This window comes from Hemicordylus capensis, chromosome 5, assembly GCF_027244095.1.
Source record: "Hemicordylus capensis ecotype Gifberg chromosome 5, rHemCap1.1.pri, whole genome shotgun sequence".
Classification (NCBI taxonomy): Eukaryota; Metazoa; Chordata; class Lepidosauria; order Squamata; family Cordylidae; genus Hemicordylus; species Hemicordylus capensis.
The window spans coordinates 213,235,730-213,255,323 of NC_069661.1; the positions used below are offsets into that span (position 1 = coordinate 213,235,730).

Here is a 19,594-nt window from a genome sequence, read left to right on the forward strand (position 1 = left end):
GGAGGACTGTATAAGCAGCAAACACCAACTGGACTTGTGAAAGCCACAATCTAGTGTGAGTATTCAAGGAAGATGCTGGTAGTCAAGCTGGTCATTGTTGGTGTCCAATTTTGTACTTTGGTTTGTCTTAAGGAAAATGCAAGCTACCTTTCTGCTTGTATTTGCATTTCAAATACAGTAGTATTTGTAAGGAATGGCAGAAGTACATACTTCCTATAGGAATCAAGTGTTTTACTTTAAGATCAAAACTGTGTAGCACTTTTAAAGAGGGAAAGTATTCATGTAGTCTGCTAAGTCTCACAGGTTTCATCCTCTGTACCACTACAGCTTTTCATCTTTATACTAAGTGTGTGTTTACCTACCCATCCCAGTTTGACATACCTGGGCCCAAGACAGTCCTTCCTAGACCCACTTCTCCCTTCAAGGGATTCAAGAGGGAATGTGATCATAGGTCACACTTTAGACAATCCCCCACACCTTCACTTCATCAGCATGTTCTACATCTAGAATTGTTCATTAGCTGTTTCATGCTCCACTTGAAGTGCTACCTCTGTTAATGCTAGAGTTCAGTTACCAAACAGATATTCCCCAGACAGTACTAAATACAACCCCATTACTAAGGAACTGTTCCCCAGTGACCCACTCAGATCCAGACACATAAACAAATCCATCAAGTTGGCAACACATCACAGATACCAGTATGAAGATTCCAATACTTCTGTATTAAAGTGCAATCCAAAAATATTACAAACAGAGCTAAAGATTAATTTATGGAAAGTCATAAGCATCCTGGGATAAGGTTAAAAGGTTATTAGAAAAGTTCTTCCTATGCCTGCTACACTGAGTAACATGCTCAGCTACTACAGGGGAAGAGGAAGAAAGTGACCAAAGAGCACATACTAGTGTGTGCCTTGGCTTTTCTTGTAAAACATAGCTCTGCTATACAGGAGGAGGAGGAAGAGATTTCAAGAGTGACTGGGCTTGTGAAACAGATCTTCTATCAGTAGATCAAGAGTTCTTTTGAACAAATATAAGAGGAATTAGCATGTGAAAAAAATCACAGCTAAGTCAGTAACAGCATCGTTAGCAAAGGGCCAGATTACACAGTACATTCAGTGCATCCATGCCCCCCCCCACCAACATTCACTTTTGTTTACTAACAGCAGCCAGCAGGGCAATCTGGATTGGGACCATGCCAAATCCTTCCCTCCCCCACTGCAGTCTTGGTTGCCTCCCATGCTTATTTAGTACACAACATTTAAGTGTGTCAGGACTCATGATGCATGTAACTGTCTTCTGGGCCTGAGACATCCACAATACAAGAACAGCAATTGCACCTGTGTGGCTCTCTTGCATATAGCTTAAATCGAGTGAGGAAGGGTAGAAAGGTTATCTCCTCCAATACAGTTCAGATGCAAGAGTCCATCTCAAAATGGCTTTACTGTGTGTAAAGAAGGGACTCTATATCCCCCCTCCCTGCACCGTCCTCACATAGTGCTTCTGTTACATGAGTGCCCAGTGAGGAGAAATGGCTTAAATATTCATCTGAGACTTTGCTAAAATTATTACTAGAATCATTCCTGTGCTCTGGTAGAGAAAAGGTACTCTCCGGCAAAATACACTTCTCTGTTGCACTGGCTGTCACAGAGTACAAAAATATTCTCGGCAGGGGCGAGGCTGATATCAAGACGACCAGAACATTCTGCTTGGGTCCCATGCCCAGGACCTCTGATGTAGAATTTATTTAGAATTTATTTTTAAATTCTATGCCTAGATTCCAAACCATTTGCTTTAGTACATTTCATTTTGTTCCTCTTACTGCAAGGCTAATCATTTTATAAAGCTACTTCTTTGGTTTCAGGGGCCCTCAACCTGACTCATTAATACATCCCCCTCATTACGCTACAGGATACACTGTACAGACACTGATCCAGCAGCTCTAAGCAAAGCAGAGAAGCCTACGGTAGTACAGATGACTTCATACAGATACATCTGCTCTGGTGCTTCTACCAGACATCCTTTTACTAGATATTGTTAGACTGCAGGAAGCGTAAAGATCTCTCCTGCAAAGCCATGTGTCTTATACCTGTAGCTGGAGATGCAACAACGTTTAAAGACATAGACCAAAAGGCCCACCAATAGATCTCCCTTCACCAGCAGCCTTCTTTCAGACATCATGGGAGACTTCCCCCAAGATCCTCCCTGCCCCATCCAGTAAGGAGGTACAAGCCTCCATGTGTTTACAGATTCACGCCCCCCACCTCTGCATTAAACTGCATCGAGTTGAAATTTTTTAAAACACTTATGCCTATAGGCGAGCAGCAATGCATGAAAACAATGTACTCCTTTCATATTTATATCTGCATATCATTATGGAAGTGTTTTGCTTCACCCAAAGAGCTTCAGTATTTCATCCCTATGCATGTGAAGTGGCTTAACCCACATTATGGGTAATTTAAGTTTCCCTTCAAATTAAGGGCTCACAGAGTCACGGCAGTCCTATCCTGGCCTCAGGAAAGAAAGTAAGCAGTCAGGAAAGCTTACTGGTCACTGCTCTTTTGTATTGCCATGCTAAAAAGTTTAAGAACAGTGGGTGTTAGGGTCACCCAACACAGTGCACATTATCGACACAGGATGACAGAGAACCAGGAAGAGGCGGCAATGGCAAAGTCTTCAAGGGCAAAAGACATGGAGGGTGGCTGCTGGGCTCCCATTAGTTGTTCTTTTTCTCATCAAGTGGTGCATAAGGAGGTGGCTGATCCTAAAATAAGAAGTGTCAGTCAGCATATCCATTCTACTGCAAAAGAAACAAGGTCTGAGTTCTTATTTTCATAGGACTACTATTAAGATTTAATCTGACAGACAAGGATTAAGGCTCCACTAGACCAGACATTGCACTGTCCATTGCGATGGTTCAATCGTGTTCCAAGATGGACATCTGGAGGCTCCTCTAGCCACAAGATAGCATCTTGTTCTCAGTACAATACAGGAGGAGTCCAGTAATGCCCCCACAAAATGCTGCAAGCCAGAATATACAAGTTTTATGTACTCTATGCATGCTTCTGGTGAGCAGCAGATATGTCTGCAATAGGGATGTGCACAGAACCATTCAGCACTCCATTCCAGGAGCGCCAAACTGGTTCCGGCAACTGGTGTTCGAACTGGTTTGGAGAGGGCGGGGCAGGGAAGATGCTGTCTACCTGCCAGCCCCCACCCACCATTTTCCCGCCACCAGCACTCTTCCAAGGAGTAGGTGCGCAGGGCTGCAGCATGCCTCCTTGCAGCCGGGATCGCCATGCAAATGGCTGATGTGCAAGCCATGCGCACACTCACTGGCCATTTGTGTGGCGACGCTGATCCCAGCTGCAAGGAGGCACGCTGCAGGCCCATGTGCCCACTTTTTGGAAGAGCGCTGGCGGGGGGGAAGTGGTGGGCTGGGAGGTAGGCAGTGCCTTCCCTGCCCCTTAAAGTGACCTGTCTCTGCCCTCCCAGGGGTGCATGGAACCGGTTCTGTGCATATCTCTAGTCGGCAACAGCTCCAGTCTCAAAAGTGGAGAGGGACAGAAGGAAGGGAAGGTCTGCTTCAGCATCAGTATTACTCAAATTATTGGAGGATTTTAAAAAAATTGTTTCAGAACAATCTATTCTTCTTTAAAGTTCAACTTTCTCCCACACTTCTTTAGCATTGCTATCTATTGCATTTGAGGCAAAAAAGGCATCTTCAGCAATCCACCTACTGCTGCCAGCAGATGCTCAGTTGAATGAGAGGATAGCAAAGATTCTCGCTCTTCCTGCTCCCTTGTTTTCCCTGCTGCCCCTCAAAAGTTAGCTTCAGGAAGTCCTTACCATAGGCATGTAGACATTATGAGGATTGGCTGGGTTATAATATGCACTGGAAGTTGCCTCTGCTGCTTTGTTGCCACCTACAGCAGTAAGGGAAGAATCAGTCAAGACTTTTTCAAACACAATCCAGAGATTTAAATCTGTGTTGGCATCATTTTCTAAGTAATATAGGAAAGGGAAGTCACACTTAGCACATGACCAAGCACTCAGCAGCATTTTGGTTTTTGGACAAATTGAACTGCAGTGATTTTGGTGTTACAGGAGGTGGGAGAAGGGATCCCACAGTGACCACAGAAAACAAGGCTGTTCACACAACAGGAAACTAGGTAGGACAAGTGTCCCACCCAGGTTTGGGAGCTGTGCACACTCCCAATTTTCAGTTGTGTAGGAACAAACGACCGGATAGGAGGAGGGGAAAGTGCTTGTGTGGGAGAGAAGAGCTAGGTAGCAAAGTGCCATCCTACCCAGCTTTCATACCCAGCATTTACCCAAGATAAGAAGAAAAGTTGTACTATCCTGCTCCTGTCTTCCAAACAATCACTTCTTCCTCCTCTCTAGTTGTTTGCTCCCTCACAATTGAAAATTGGGAGCACACACAGCTCCCAAACCTGGGAAGGACCCTTTTCCTACCCAGTTTTTGGTTGTGTGAACAGCCTCACTGAACAAAATAAAAAATTATTCTGACAGAGAGGAGAGGACAGGACAGGGCCCACATATATACATGTGCAATCTCAACACTCTCTCTGCATTCTTGAATGAGCCAAATTCTGCATTCTTGTAAGTATCCTGGGCTCTAAAACCTTTGTAACTTTGACTAATCTGCTACAGGCCTCTACAGCTCTCTCCAATTACAGAAAGTCACATTTGCTCCCATGCAGTATTCCCTCTAACAGGGATTCCCAGATACTGATTGCAGCTCCCAGAATCCCCAAGCAAAAGCCTTTGCAGCTGGAGATTCTGGGAGTTGTAGTCAACAACATCTGGGAATTCCTGTTAGATGGAACACTACTCCCATGGCTGTTAGAAACAGGTAATTCTTCACTTTATAATGTTACTAAGGAAATCAGTCAACCACATCCAGACAGTAACTCATACGTTCCTAGAAGTTCCAGAAATGCATCCCCTCCCTCTGTAAATCATATTCAGCCTTTTCTTGAAACAGCTAGCAGGACAGTTTGAAACTTCATTTTAATACAGGCATGCTTAAAAGAACAGAAGCTCAGCTAGACCAGAAGAGAATTTAGTCTTGCAACACCTTGACAGTTCACACCTCTTCAGTGGAGACCTTCTTATTCCAAAACCCAGGAACTGGTATCTTATGAAGAGTCTAATGCAGATGTTGCAGATTCTAAACAGGCAGCTCTGCCATATGGTCTTACCTGGTGTTCCAGGCTCTGTCCAAGTCCTGGGAGCTGAAGGGCCTGTGTCTGTTGGAGCTGAAGGGCCTGCAGCAGCAGGCCCAGGATATGGGGGAGGAGGTGCCATATACATTGTGTTCATCCCAGGAGGAGGTGGATACATGCCTGAAGACAGACAACGCTCCATTTCATAACTGTCTATGCAGCCATCACAGAAGTATTCAATCGGCAGCAGCTTACCAGGACAATCCCCCCTCCTCCCCTACATTACATATTTTCCTTGGTCACTCACACATGCAAAGCTATGGATAACAACTATACAAGCTGCAGTCTGTACTGGTCTGCAATTGTTCCTATCAGATTTATAGCAAGTAGGGGACCCGCAGAAGCTGAATCACTCTGCACTGATATACCGCATGGGATTGGGGGTGGGGGGGCAGACATGCAAGCATCCATTACCTGAATTTAAGGGCCCTGTAGACAAGCCCAAGCCTTAATGCTTTTTTATTTAGAGGTCACCCTCATTAGCACTGAATGTAACCCAAGTGTTCGATAAAGGTAAATGATAAATATTTCGTGCTGCAGTTCACATTCTCTAGATTAGGGCCAGTTGCTTCAATCATTTCATTTGCATGGAATGGTTACACATTTTGTCCACTTCTGAAGTACAGACTACAGACAAAGCACACTACAACCCTCATTTGAACATTTTATGAAGACTATTAAAAGATTTTACCTGGAGGTGGTGCATATGGATATCCCATAGGTTGTGGAGAGTATCCATATGGACTATAAGTATATGCCCCAGCTGGAGGTGGTGGAGCGTAGCCCCCTGGTGCATGCATATAGGCTCCTGGAGCAGGGGCATAGCCCCCAGGAATAGGTGCGTACACGTAGCCAAAGCTCTGGAAAGGGATTCCCCTGGAAGCTGAACACAATACATTTAGTAAGTAAGATTCTGAGCAAGCTATTTTCATTGCATTGTGTGTATAAAGCCAACAATGTATTCTTATCACATTTCTCAACTGGACCCTGAAATGAAATCCCAGATGCCAAATCACTGGGTTCTAACCAATCAGAAGGAGATTGATGTTAGGCAAAACTACCTCCTTTCCCAGTGATGGTGTTCTTTTGAGTTCTGCAACTGGAGCAAGACTAGACCATGAGATTAGCATTTAGGATTGTAGAATAGGGCTTGATCAGGACTACCTGGAGATATAGCTATCAATTACTGCCATAAAAACTAGAGAACAGTAGCACAGGGCAGGGGAAGAATCTTACCATTGCTAGCAAGTTTGAACATAAATTGCCCAAATTCTATGGCGCCGCCACTGGGGAAACTCATCTTAAATGAAGCCTGCCCTTCCCAGCCACCTAAGAGAGAGAAAGAAAGCATGCTGAAGTTCATCTATAGTAGTTTCTCAAAAGTTTGTCAGAACAAAATAATCAGGGTTAATTTGAATCTGTTTGTGCTTCCTGGCAATTAGTATATTTTAACTTGATAGCATAAACAGTGCAAGAAGCAAAATCAACAGGCATTCTAACAGTGTCATGGAACAAACACACCAAATCTTCTCCTACAAGGTCAACTTCCATGAGATTTCTGCAAAAACAGCATTTTGATTGCTCATTTTTTCCTCACAGCAACAAAAAAGGGCTCTCAGAAAGTTTCCTCTAACTTAAAATAGTATCAGAAGGCAGCAATATATGAAAATATATATTTCCACAATAAAGACCAACTTTTTCCTCTTCCCAAACCAAGCCATCAGAGATTAGGATGACAATTTGTGGGTCACTTACTCTAGAGTAGTTCTACTAAAAAAAGATATTTGTATGAGATGACTAAAATAGTCAGAACCCTTATGTTTTTTGGTTTCGGACACACAGCAAAAGGCCATTGCTGCCATGTGATACCTTTAATTAAAAAAAACAAACAAACAAAAAAAAAACCACTGCCATAAATTGCCTAGGGAACACAGCTCCTCAAGGACAATAGAAATCCTTTCAGCAGATTTTACACATGTCCACTCTACGTTTAAATGCATTTGCCCTCCACAAATGGAAATACACACCTCCTGGTTCTGCTTCTATCACACCTTTGATATAATTGGCAGAAAATACTGGCTGCTCAATGGAACATCCTTTCATCAAGTAGAACGGCATCACAAAGGACATCATGGGGTCCTTGCCCTTGGACACAAAAATGACCTGCAAGGTAGTGAGTTGTCAGTCAAACTTGAACTCACATTTTCTTCTATACAAGGCCCAAAGAAGCCAATACAGAGATTAAAAACAATCTTCTATATATCATCAATTTTATTACAAATCTTCTATATATTTAGTTCTCTAAGGCATACCCGTGACTAATCCCATGTGTGGCAGCTCTCATGAGAGTTCGCAAGAAGAATCACTGATTGGGCAGTGGGGATTCCATATGCAGATAAGGAGGAGAAGCCTGTGATGGTTAAGGTCAGTTCGAATGCAACTGTTAGTGGTCGGAAGATGTTATTGATTGTAGAGGACAGGAATCTATCTATATAAGGATAGCAGGCAGGGGTTTGCGAAGAGAGGGGTGGTGAGGGAGGAAAGAGCCCCTTCAGGAGAAGGAGGCTGCTGTTCTGTGAATTAGATGAGGAAACAAGATGAAGATCTGCTAACTCAGGGAGGGAGGGAGAAAAACATGAAAGGAGGGGGAAGAAAGAAGAGTGGGGAAGAGAGACAGAAGGAAGGGCGAGGGACAGGCCCGAGACTGTGAGTAGCTTGAGGGGAATGAGTGGCCATGGCGGCACTGCAGCAAGGAAGGGCCCGGTCAACCACTGCTGCTGTTTGCGGCTACCAAGGCCATTGTCAGAGGGAGGCAGGCAGGCAAGGGATGGGCCCGGGCCTGTCAGCGGCCTGAGGGAACGGCCACAGTGGTGGCAGCAGGAAGGAAGGGCCCGGTCAACCACTGCTGCTGCTCCTGTGGGGAGGAGCGGGGCTCAGGTGGGGAGATCTTGGGGATAGGAGGCTGCAGCTTGGCCAATAAGTGCCAGTAACACTGCCTCCACGACCAAGAGAAGTGAGGGGGATGGAGTAAAGGGATGGAGGAGTGACCAAGAGGGATGAGGGGATGGAAGCAACAGGATGGAGGAGGAGGAGCAGGAGTGAAGCTCAGGTGAGGGTAGGGAGATCTCTGAGGTGAGGGGGGCTGTGGCAGAGGGTGAGGGGAGCAATTAAGAACTAACACAGAAATGCTCAGTGCAGGTTAAGCTAGTCTAAATATAATTCCAGGCCAGTTGTCCATTATAAACTGATGACCCAAATCAGGAATTTGAATTATTAAAAGCTTGATACAACAATAAGTATCTTCACCCTTTTCCTAATTGTCTGCAATATCAGGCTTAAGCAGACCTGCTTTGGGAGGAAGTTTCAGTATAGAGGTGCCCCACTGAGCCCTCTTTTTCCTAGTGCTTATGGCTTTCACTTCTAGTCTTGAAGATCTAAATGGAAGCATAGGGCTCATTAGGGGAAAATGTATGCCAAATCCAACTCACTGAGGACTTTGACAGTCACCAACATCTTAAGTGATCTCTGCCTTGAACCCAACTGGGAACAGATATAGCTGCCAGGTAACTGGTGTCATTCTCTTCCTACCCTTCTCCAGTCAAACGACAGGTTACTGCATTTTGCACCATCAGTTTCCAAACAGCCTTCAAGAACAGTCCTATGTAGGATGCATTCCAATAGACCTTTGGTCTTCAACTCACAAGTCAGAAGACACAAGTGAGGTGTGCTTCAGTCCAAAATGAATCACAGTAATGGCACTGCCAGCTTTTCATTCTGTTTACTGGAGACCCCACACAAAGAAAGAGAGCACTCCTTTACCTTTAACAGTTACACACAAGAGGCCATTTCTGTAGGTGCTCAGGTTGGAAAAGCTGTACCTGCCAGAACTTCCACTTGTATATAATTGTTAAAGGGACAGGAGCTTTTTCTTCCTCTTAGGAGGAGGAGGAGATTATAGATACAGATACAGATACACAAACACACATTTTTCATGATACAGATGGTAAACAATTAAAAGTGGGTTCCACGTTACAGGTTAAGATTAAAGGCGAGCTCAGAGTTTGAACGTTTGAAAACTAAGGGTCAGTCTTCAAAGTTAGAATGGCACACTAAAAAGTATTACCAGAAGCACATTGAGATTATATATAATTAAATCTAGAAACATCTGATGAACCTGCCTGGAATAATAATGGAAGATAATAACCTAATAGCAGCATAGCGTAGAGGTGGAAAATCTGCTGTACTAAACAATTTTATATTGGCTGTAGATCAAACAAGAAATCATGAAAAGCCACTCTGATCTCAGAGGTGTTTCTTATTGCTCCTTTCCTTAATTAAATGAAAACAAGCACCATTTCAAAAGGTGCCTGGACTAAAATATGTCATTGAAAATGCCCTTGGCTAAGACCTACCCTGTAGGGGGTGAGGAACAGCATTCCTTTTTTCGTGCCTTTGAAGATGTCAGGTTTGCCAGTCACATCAGAGAAAGTCAGCTCCACATCTTTGCAGTGCCTGAGAATACTTTAGGGAAGATGACAATATATGGGTATCAATTAGCATGCGCTTGCCAGCACAGATGAGTGAAGAACTAGCCCTAAAATACTCGTCAAGAAGAGCCACTGAAAATTAGATACTGACTGGACATACCTCAGAAGACACACTGGCCTTCAGGCACTTAGGAAGTGCAACCCCACTGAATGTTATCAATCCCACTGGACATTCTCTCCCCACCTGAAGCATGATTTATTTATTACATTGATATTCTGCACAACAAACAAAGTATCTGGGTGGTTCACAAATTTGTTGGCAGCGAAGAGGGAAAGGACCTTTTAAGTTGCAGTACCCTCTGTGATGAAATGAGATTGGAGTGCAAATAGTTAAAGTTGTCTGGATATGAAGGGGTTAAAGCCCAGTAGAGCTGAGTCCAGGAAGCGCCTGGTGGGGGAGGGGAAAACAGAAGAGTAAGAATTCAGTTGGAGGATGTCCCTGGGAGCTGAAGTGACACAGGAGTGTGTGGTTCTGGAAACAATAAATAGAATTGTGACGCTACCATATGAGCTCTGGGAGGAAAGAGTGTATAAAACCAGACACAAAGTATTTAAGCCAGGAGCAAATGAAAGTGTAAAAGCAGTGGTTTTGTAACCAAGCAAGAGAACAACTCTACTTTCCAAGTAGAGAAACAAGCAAACCTCAGCAACTGTATATTTACACACCTTTATTTGTTTCGTGAAATAACCAAGGGAAGTGTCTCTGTCTGTACCCACACGCCTACCTTCCTGCATTACCAAATCTGAAGACCCCAATAAAGAGAATTCTTGATTATTAAGAGAGCATATATATGGTGGCAGTGAAACAAAACCCTGTTGGGAAGATTAGGAAGTAAAAACACACAAAATCTCCCCCCTCTCATCAGATCCTCCATCTGACATTCCTTGCTTTGCTTCCAGTTGCTTTCCAATGACATTTTGCTGTCTTATGAAACTTTCTCTTTCTTCAGGTCTTTATCCTGAATGTTGGTCAGTTTCTCCAGTTTGTGTTTTTATTGCTGCTGCTTGTAATTTTATAAGTTTCCTGTTTTTCTTGTTTTTATGCTTCCTTTGTGTTTTTTATTCTGTGTGGGCCACCTTGAGCAGTCTGAGTTTAAGATAATCTATCCTATCATTTTTTACAAAATAAAATAAACTGTAAAATTAGCAAAACATTTAGCAAAATTCCACACCAACCCTTTCAACTAGTTCTTTACTCAGTAGTAAAGATCTTGTCAGAAACTCTTTGGAACTGGCTCCAAAACTGAAATATTTGGGAGGTGCTATCTCTTTGTTATTAGGCTTTTCTGGAACAGTCTACCAAATATTCCAAATCACTCAGCACCATTACCTGGGAAACACCTTTTCTCATTAAAACATACAGAATCTATTGCTGCAGCCCAGTGTTCCCTCTAACAGTTCCCTCCAGATGTTGTGGGCTACAACTCCCATAAACCCCAAGCAAAAGCCACTGCAGCTGGGGATTCTGGGAGTTGTAGTCAACAACATCTGGGAATCCCTGATGGAGGGAACACTGCTGTAACCCTTACTGAAAAATAATAAAAACAATCCAGGCAGTCCACTTGTGAGTTAACATTTGTTCATGAAACATCTGGACTAACAATTTCTGTTCTGGTAAGGTTACTCAGAGTTCTCCATTGTGTGCAGATTTATTTTTTTAAAAAGAAATTAAATAGTGTTTCTTTCTTCACCATAATTCCATACTATGCTCACTTAGAACATAGCCAACTTACTTCTCAGTAAACATGGAAAGGACAGGACTACAAGAAGAACAAGCAATCTAGCCTACCGACCACAAAAAAGTAATATATCATTGTCCCAACCAAACTTTGCCTTCCCCTGGCTCCCATTTTAAATTCCTCTAAACATGTCAGGCACTTCTAAATATTAAGTATACAGACACTACCATGTAAATCATCTCTGCACTGCATACATTTTCTTATACTTCGCAATTGTATAGTACTTCCAGATATTCAAAGTGCTTCATGGGTGTTATCTTTTTGTAACCCTGTAAGGTAAGCAAGCATTATAGATGGGGGAGTAGCTAAAGCTTCTAGTGAATTCATGGCAGAGGAGAAATTTGAACAGGGAACTTTCCAATTTGTAGCTCAGCTTCTTTGCCATTACACCAAACCAACTCTTTTTTTCTGTCTTTCAAAATCCATGCTAGTTTCTTTAATGGCTATTTGGCCAGTAATCAGTAATTTGATACCTTCTTTTTGTAAAGAGTTCCAAATATTCTTATTAGAATATTCCTAAACTACTTCTTGATCAGTAATGTTTTACTGGTGACCTATAGTTGTTCAAGAATGTGTTATGAAAGAACACATCATGCCTTCCAATTCAGCACTCTCACGAACTAGAAATCATGTGACACTGATTTAACTCTTCTTGGCATTCCTTCTTCGTTTGTCTCACCACACAGCCAGTGTATGACAGCCTATTATATTTATTTATACCATGCTTTGTCCTAAGACCCCAGACCCCTAACAAAACAGAAAACAAGACAATAAAACTCAATTTGAAAATATAGAACAGAAATATAGCTAAAAATTTAAAAAAGCAGGGACAGCTCATTGGCCAAAAGTTTGAATAAAAAGGGCAATCTTCACTCTCCTCATGAAGGCTGGGAGAGAGCAGGTGAGTGAGTTCTACAGACTGGGGGCAATAACTGAGAAGGCCCTTCCCTGCTTACTCAACAAGTGGGCCTCAGCAGGTGCTGGCACATAGACCAGAGCCCTCTCAGATGATTTAATCAGGTGGGTAAATTCAGCTGTGAGCAGGCCCTAAGATCTCTCATCTCAAGGATTTTCAGCCTGGGGTACATAAACCCTGAGGGTAATCTGAAACTTCAGAGGAGGTACATGGAGCCCTCCTGTCACTGACATGTTGAGCCATTGGCTCCTGGTGAGAGGATTCATCTTGCCAATGGAGACAACTATTCCTCTGCAGGAGGAGGAGTGTCCAGCAGTATCCCTCTGCTGAGCATCAGCTAGCATCTCCTTCACTGCTGAGCCTGTCAGTCAGGTTGAGGGAGTGGTGGGCTGAGCTTTAGCACCTAGTCAGCCAGTCTCAAGGAGGAAACGGGCAGAGCCAGGCCGAGAAACATTGGTCACCAGGCCCTGAACATGAGAGAAGGAAGAAAGCCACAGCATAAAGCTTGGGGTGGGTGAAGGATTTTTTTCTTTCTTTCCCTGCACATAATTCCAGGGCAGATTCACTTGTATTTTATTTCCCACCAACTTTGGCAAGATTTACTTCTGGAGATCACAATTCTTGGCTTTATGCATATTTTATATCTATGGGGCACTTTATCTGAAAGCTTTGAGACAGAAGGAGACATAAAAACAGCCCTGCTGGTTCAGGCTCAAGACTTGCCGCCTCTCTTGACATTGCTCCCCTGCAACTGGTATTTAGGGGCATCTTGCCTCTGAGGCTGGAGGTGGCCCACAGCCACCACACTAGTAGCCACTGATAGCCCTGTCCTCCATGAATTTGTCTAAGCCCCTTTTAAAGCCATGTAAGCTAGTGGCCAACAACACATCTCATGGCAGAGAATTCCACAGATTATGTGCTGTGTGGAACAGTACTTTGATGGTCCTAAAATTCCCAGCCTTCAGTTGCAGGGGATGATCCATAGGAACATAGGAAGTTGCCATATACTGAGTCAGACCATTGGTCTATCTAGCTCAGTATTGTCTTCACAAACTGGCAGCAGCTTCTCCAAGGTTGCAGGCAGGAATCTTTCTCAGCCCTCTCCTGGAGATGCCAGGAACTTGGAACCTTCTGCTCTTCCCAGAGTGGTTCCATCCCTAAGGGGAATATCTTACAGTGCTCACACATCAAGTCTCCCATTCATATGCAAACAGGGTGGATACTGCTTAGCTAAGGGAATAAGTCATGCTTGCTACCACAAGACCAGCTCTCTTCTCCCTGGTTCTAATGTTGAGAGAGAGGGGGAGAAAAATTTCTGTCCACTCTCTCTATTCCATGCATAATTCTATACACCTATCATGTTTCCCCACAGTCACCTCTTTTCCAAACTAAAAAGCCCCAGATGTTGTAGCCTTGCCTCATAAGGAAGATGCTCCAGGCCACTGATCATCTTGGCTGCCCTCTTCTGCACCTTTTCCAGTTCTGCAATGTCCTCTTTAAGATACGGTGACCAGAACTGTACGCAGTACTCCAAATGTAGCTATACCATAGATTTGTATAAAGGCATTATAATATTAGCAGTTTTATTTTCAGTCTACTACCTAATGATCCCTAACATGGAATTTGCCTTTTTCACAGATGCCATGCACTAACACTTTCAATGAGCTGTCCACAGTGACACCAAGGTCTCTCTTGTGGTCAGTCACTGACAGCTCAGACCCCATCAGCGTATGTGTGAAGCTGGGGTTCCCCCCACAATATGTGCCACTTTACACATGGCACACATTTGCCATTTTGTACCCACTAACCCAGTTGGGAGAGATCCTTTTGGAGCTCCTCACAATCGGTTTTGGATTTCACAACCCTAAATAGTTTAGTGTTCTCTGCAAATCTGGCAAATTGGGTTGATTACTCCAACTTCTAGATCATTTATGAATGAGTTGAAGAGAACTGGTCCCAGTACAGACCCCTGGGGGACCCCACTTCTTACTTCCCTCCCTTGAGAAAACTGTCAATTTATTCCTATCCTCTGTTTCCAGTCCCTCAACCAGTTACCAATCCACACATGAACCTGCCCCCTTATCCCATGACTGCTAAGTTTACTCAAGAGCCTTTCATGTGGAACGTTTTGGAAGTCCAAGGATACTATGTCCACAGGATCACCTTTATCCACATGCCTGTTGATACTCTCAAAGAACTCCAAAGGGTTAGTGAGGCAAGACTTGCCCTCGCAGAAGCCATGATGGTTCTCCTTCAGCAATTCCTGTTCTTCTATGTTTAACAATTTTGTCCTTAAGTATGCTTTCCATCAATTTACCCAACACAGAAGTTAAGCTAATTGGCCTGTAATTTTTCAGATCCCCACTGGATCCCTTTTTGAAAATCAGAGTTGCATATGCTACTTTCCAGTCCTCTAGTACAGAGCCTGATTATAGGGACGTTACATATTTTTGCTAGGAGATCAGCAATTTCACATTTAGGTTCCTTCAGAACTCTCAGGCGGATGCCATCTGGCCCTGGAAATCTGTTCATTTTTTAGCTTTTCAAGACAGTTTAGAACATCCTCTCTTGTAACCTCAAAATGGCCCAGTTTTACAGCCTCCAAGCCTGAGAAGCTCAGTTCTGGGGTGGGTCTGTATCCTCCACCATGAAGACAGATGCAGTGAACTCACTCAGCTTCTCTGCAATCTCCTTATCCTCCTTAATAATCCCTTTTACGCTCACATCATCTAAGGGTCCAGCCACTTCCTTGGTAGATTTTCTGATGCTGATATATTTTTGTTATTCCCCTTGGCACTCCTAGTTATGTGCTCCTCAAACTCTTTTTGCATCCCTTATTGTCTCCTTGCATTTCCTTTGCCAGAGTTTATGCTCCTTCCTGTTCTCTTCATTTGGGCAGGTCTTGCATTTTCTTAAGGATGCATAGCTTCCATGACTCTACTTGTTAGCCACACTAGCATCATCCTGAACATGGTGGTACTTTTCCTCCTTCTTGGTATACATTCCAGCTGAGCTTCTATTATTGTAGTTCCCAGCTTTATTATTATTGTAAGTTCCCAGCTTTCTGGAGCGATTTGACCCTCCCAACTTTCCCTTTCAGCCTCCTTTTTGACAATTCCCTCATTTTTTGAGAACTTTCTTCTGAACTCCAATGCATCAGTTTTGGACTTGCTTGGCTGTGCTCCACTCACATATAAGCTGAATTGGGTCACGCTATGGTCACTGTTCCCCAATGGTTCTTACCATAACTCTTACATCTCAAACACTAGGTCCTGGACTCCACTCAGGATTAAGTCCAAGGTCACCTTCTCTCTGCTTGGTTCTATGACCAACTGTTCCAAGGTACAGTCATTTAACATGTCTAGAAATTTGGCCTCTCTGTCAATACCCAAACATGAATTTGCCCAGTCTATATGAGGATAATTTAAGTCACCCATTATTACAGCTCTGTCTCTTTTTACCTCTCTGATTTGCTTCTCCAACTCCAGGTCCAGAGTTTACACTTGTTTTAAAAAAGGCTGAAAACCCCTGTCTTAACTGAAGCAAGGAGACATCTGAATGCTATATCCACTGCCTATCTGCAAGTGTAGTGCCCTCCATTTTCTACAAAAAACCACAAAGTGTGCACAACTTTGTCAGAGGCACTGCAGAAGCAATTATATCTGTGAGTCTCTACTCTCTCCCCCAGGAGAGAAATTCACTAAGGAGAAAAGCTCTCTGTGGCATATGGACCACAGCCTTGTGGTGATGCGATTTTACAATCCTGTACTTCTGTGTGTCACAGGGCAGAAAGGAAGGGAAATATGGATCATGACCACACACACACACACACACACACACACCTTGCAAGAACAGAAGAGGAAAAAGGAAACGCGCGGGCGTGTTACAACCGTAGCCTCCACAAAAAGCTCTACCAACTCCATAGACTAGAAGATATACCAACTCCATCTGCCCGCTTAACACCACCAGCTGACTAGGAGACAAGTATCTCTGTGAAGGCTGCACAGAAAGTGAAGAAACATCCTGCGTAGCCCTCACACGGGTGTGTTGACTAACTGTTTTCCGTGCGTCACAATCGCAGGATTACGCAGAGGTCAGTCCGGGTGCGTCCACCGGAGTTCCCAAGTAATAGGTTTAGGCTTGCAGGCGCAGGCTGGGAACATGGGGGCAACTTTTCTCAGGCAAGGACAGCCCGAGAGGCTGCCTTGACACGAGTCATTTGTTCTTCCAGACACGCGCTAGTCCCCACGACCCCCGAGAGAGCGGGCTACGCGGAAGCCCCACTTCCAGCCTCGCCTCCGCTTACCTCTCCCCGTTAGGGGGAATAACCCCGCCGCCTTCGTTGTGGTTCCTGTTCACCGCCATCTTCCCGACCACTGACTGACTGGCCCCAAGCGGGGCGACTCTTGCTCGGCAGAGCCGCCCCCGCTGTAGTGTAGACTCGGCCGCACGGACCCACCTCCCTACTGGGCGGGGCGACGTCGCGTCAGCCAACGGGAGGAAAAGACAATAGAGCCAGTGAGAAAGGAAATAGGCTAGAGTGACAGAAGGACTAACTAGTGGGGAAACGGAAAGCGCCGCTTCCCAGCCATGATTGTGGATGTGTGCGCCCGAATATCCTTAATTTTAAAATCACACTTTTCACGCGAAGTAACAGCGGGGATGAGCCTCCCATCTTTACTGGTCTGTTGTTTTGTTGGAGGCATAGGTGGCGCCAGAGGAGGGCAAGAGACTCTCCACTCATAATAGCTCTTCTCCCCATTGTTGGACCCCTATGCAGGGGTGTAGCTAGAATTGAGTGGATGGGTTCAAAGAACGGGGGGTCCCTTTGATGGGGCTTCCCATCACCAGACTCTATCCCTCTTGTGCTTTTAATTTATTATTATTATTATTTTGTCGCCGCCACTTGAAGGGGAACACAGTGTTTTTCACTTCCTTTTTGGGGAGACCTCAAAAAGTATTTCAATGTAAACCCGGAACTTCCCTAACAGGACAGTATGATGCGGCAGTCTGATATGTTCTTATCTCTGTGGTTAAGAGGGGAAGAGAGAATTCCTTCAGGACATGCGCAGTTTGGCTGCTGTTTCTTCAAAGCCGTCGTACCAGAAGTGATTGGTGACGTAATTTGAGCTTTTTATTGTTTCTGCCTTGCTTGCATTTGTTTTTCTCTTCTACCCTTCTATTTCTTTTGTCCCTTAAGATTGCTGATTCTAGTGTTGTATGCTGCTATGAAAAAATATGTAAATAAAAGAGTTGTACTTGCTGTTCTTATTTTATTTGAAATACAACAGAAACAATACAAAACAAACTGCTAAAATAATTTTAAACATTCAAAGATTACTAAAAGCGTGGTTAAAAACAAAAGTGTCTTCAGGGCTCTTTTAAAGGTGGGTAAAGATGTTAAACTACGAACGTCTACAAGGAGCAGATTTGCGCACCCCAGGAGTGACTACGGAGAAGGCTGTTCCCAAGTCACTGCCAGAGAAGCTGGCGGCATATGTAGAAACGGACCTCCCTCGATGACCTTAATGTGTGGTGGGGATCATGCAGAAGGTGGTGCTCTCCCAGGTAACCCAATCCTAGGGCTATAAAGGTAATTACCAACACTTCGTATTTCACCCAGAAACCTATTAGTAGCCAGTGCAATTGTTTCAACACAGGCATAATATGGACCCTCCAAGAAGCCCGGGAGACCAATCTAGCTGTTGCATTTTGGACCAACTAAAGCTTCCAAACTACATACAAAGGCAGCCCCACATAGAGCACATTCCCATTATCAAGCCTAGAAGTTACCAGAGAGTGCACCACAGTTCTGAGATCATTATCTCATAATGGTAGCTGTAATTGGCACCAAAATGTGAGTGTAGGCTTCTCTGCAGTCCTAGTGCATGTTGCTTCGCATCCTATAACTCACACACATACAGGCGTTGAGGACTGTTAGACTGTGGGCTTCCTGAAGGCATCTGGTTGGCCATTGTGGAAGACTGGACTACATGGACCTCCAGTCTGATCCAGTACAGCAGGGGCAGGCAAACTGAGCCTCTCTAGCTGCTGTTGGGCTACAACTCCCATGAGCCACAGCCACAATAAATTGTGGCTGGGGATGATGCCAGCTGTAATCCAGAAACAGTTGGAGAACCTCAGGTTGCCCACTCTGGCAGTAGAGCTTCTTTTATATAGATGGTAAAACAAGTAGTTCTAAATACAACTAATGGAGCCTACGTCCCACTTTTTTCAACACTGATGCTGGAGTTGTATCAGGATCAGATCACATGACTTTTAAATGGGTGAACTGATCCTTTGAGTGGGTGCCATCTTGTTTCAAGATGGCAAATCACAATAGAAATTTCTCCATCAGGATACACTAGGGCTTTATCCTATGTACTGCATGTTTGGCTTGTATGAAATTGTAAACTTCTGTGTGAAGAACCAAGTCCTCCTCTACAGCCATTACCATCAGGCCAAGGCGGAGGCAAGTAGCAAGGCCCCTCCATTAGCCTAAGGAGAACTGTCACCTGATATTGTCCCTCCCCGCTGTGAAGAAACAAGTCCTCCTTTACAGACATTCCCATCAGGCTGTAGCAGAGGGTGATGCAAGCAAGAAGTCTCCTCCATTGGCCTGAGGACCAAGTACCTTCTGGACCCTCCCCTCTGACAACATTTTTTTCTGAGCCTGTCAGAGCAAATTATAAATCTAACAAATAATAAACAGATGAGTTCTAAAGAGGGGATGCTCTGGAGGTTCAGATAGCCATAATAAGGCTTACAGCAGAAACATGCCTTAGCCTACTCTGTAGCAGCTACACAGTTAAGAAGTGAGCCCTACCTCTTAACATTAACTTTTGAAGCTTTAGAGCTAGATGAAAAGGGGGTGGGACTGGGCACCAATGCTGCTTCTCCCACCAAAAACAAAAACAGAAAAAATAAAAATTGCACATGAAGCAAGACCCAACTTTTGTTTTTTCTACCATGCTCAGCCACAGGCTCAGGTAACACATACACAACAGGGATGTAGTCCAACATTTTGTTGTGGATTCACTCTTGTTCTGTAAAAATACTCTTGAGCTGACCTTGATATGAAACTAGTTCTGAGGCTGTGAAATCTATTGAGAGGAAAGTAATCTATGGCATCACAGAGCCAGCCTG

General features: G+C 44.1%; 1 protein-coding gene across 2 annotated transcripts; it reads right to left on the reverse strand.

Moving 5' to 3' along the window:
* Positions 1–703: 703 nt before the first annotated feature.
* On the reverse strand, positions 704–16,935 carry WBP2NL (WBP2 N-terminal like). 2 transcript variants are annotated; one of them, XM_053252720.1, is made up of 8 exons: positions 16,755–16,935; positions 9,659–9,767; positions 7,274–7,409; positions 6,483–6,575; positions 5,938–6,129; positions 5,223–5,366; positions 3,847–3,923; positions 704–2,761 (listed from the first exon to the last, which is right to left on the reverse strand). In XM_053252720.1, the coding sequence occupies exons 1-8, from the start codon at positions 16,811–16,813 to the stop codon at positions 2,714–2,716; spliced, it is 858 nt and encodes a 285-aa protein (XP_053108695.1). In that variant the 5' UTR covers positions 16,814–16,935; the 3' UTR covers positions 704–2,713. The 2 variants fall into 2 exon arrangements, with proteins under 2 accessions (XP_053108695.1, XP_053108696.1); XM_053252721.1 differs by lacking the exon at positions 16,755–16,935 and adding an exon at positions 16,291–16,440.
* Positions 16,936–19,594: the final 2,659 nt, after the last annotated feature.

Excerpts from the sequence above, each read along its gene's own strand:
- WBP2NL (XM_053252720.1), bottom strand. The coding sequence starts at position 16,813 with ATGGCGGTGAACAGGAACCACAACGAAGGCGGCGGGGTTATTCCCCCT. Across the intron at positions 5,367-5,937 it reads TCCATATGCACCACCTCCAG|GCATGTATCCACCTCCTCCT; the intron begins GTAAAATCTTTT and ends GTCTGTCTTCAG. Across the intron at positions 2,762-3,846 it reads ATAATGTCTACATGCCTATG|GATCAGCCACCTCCTTATGC; the intron begins GTAAGGACTTCC and ends TTCTTATTTTAG.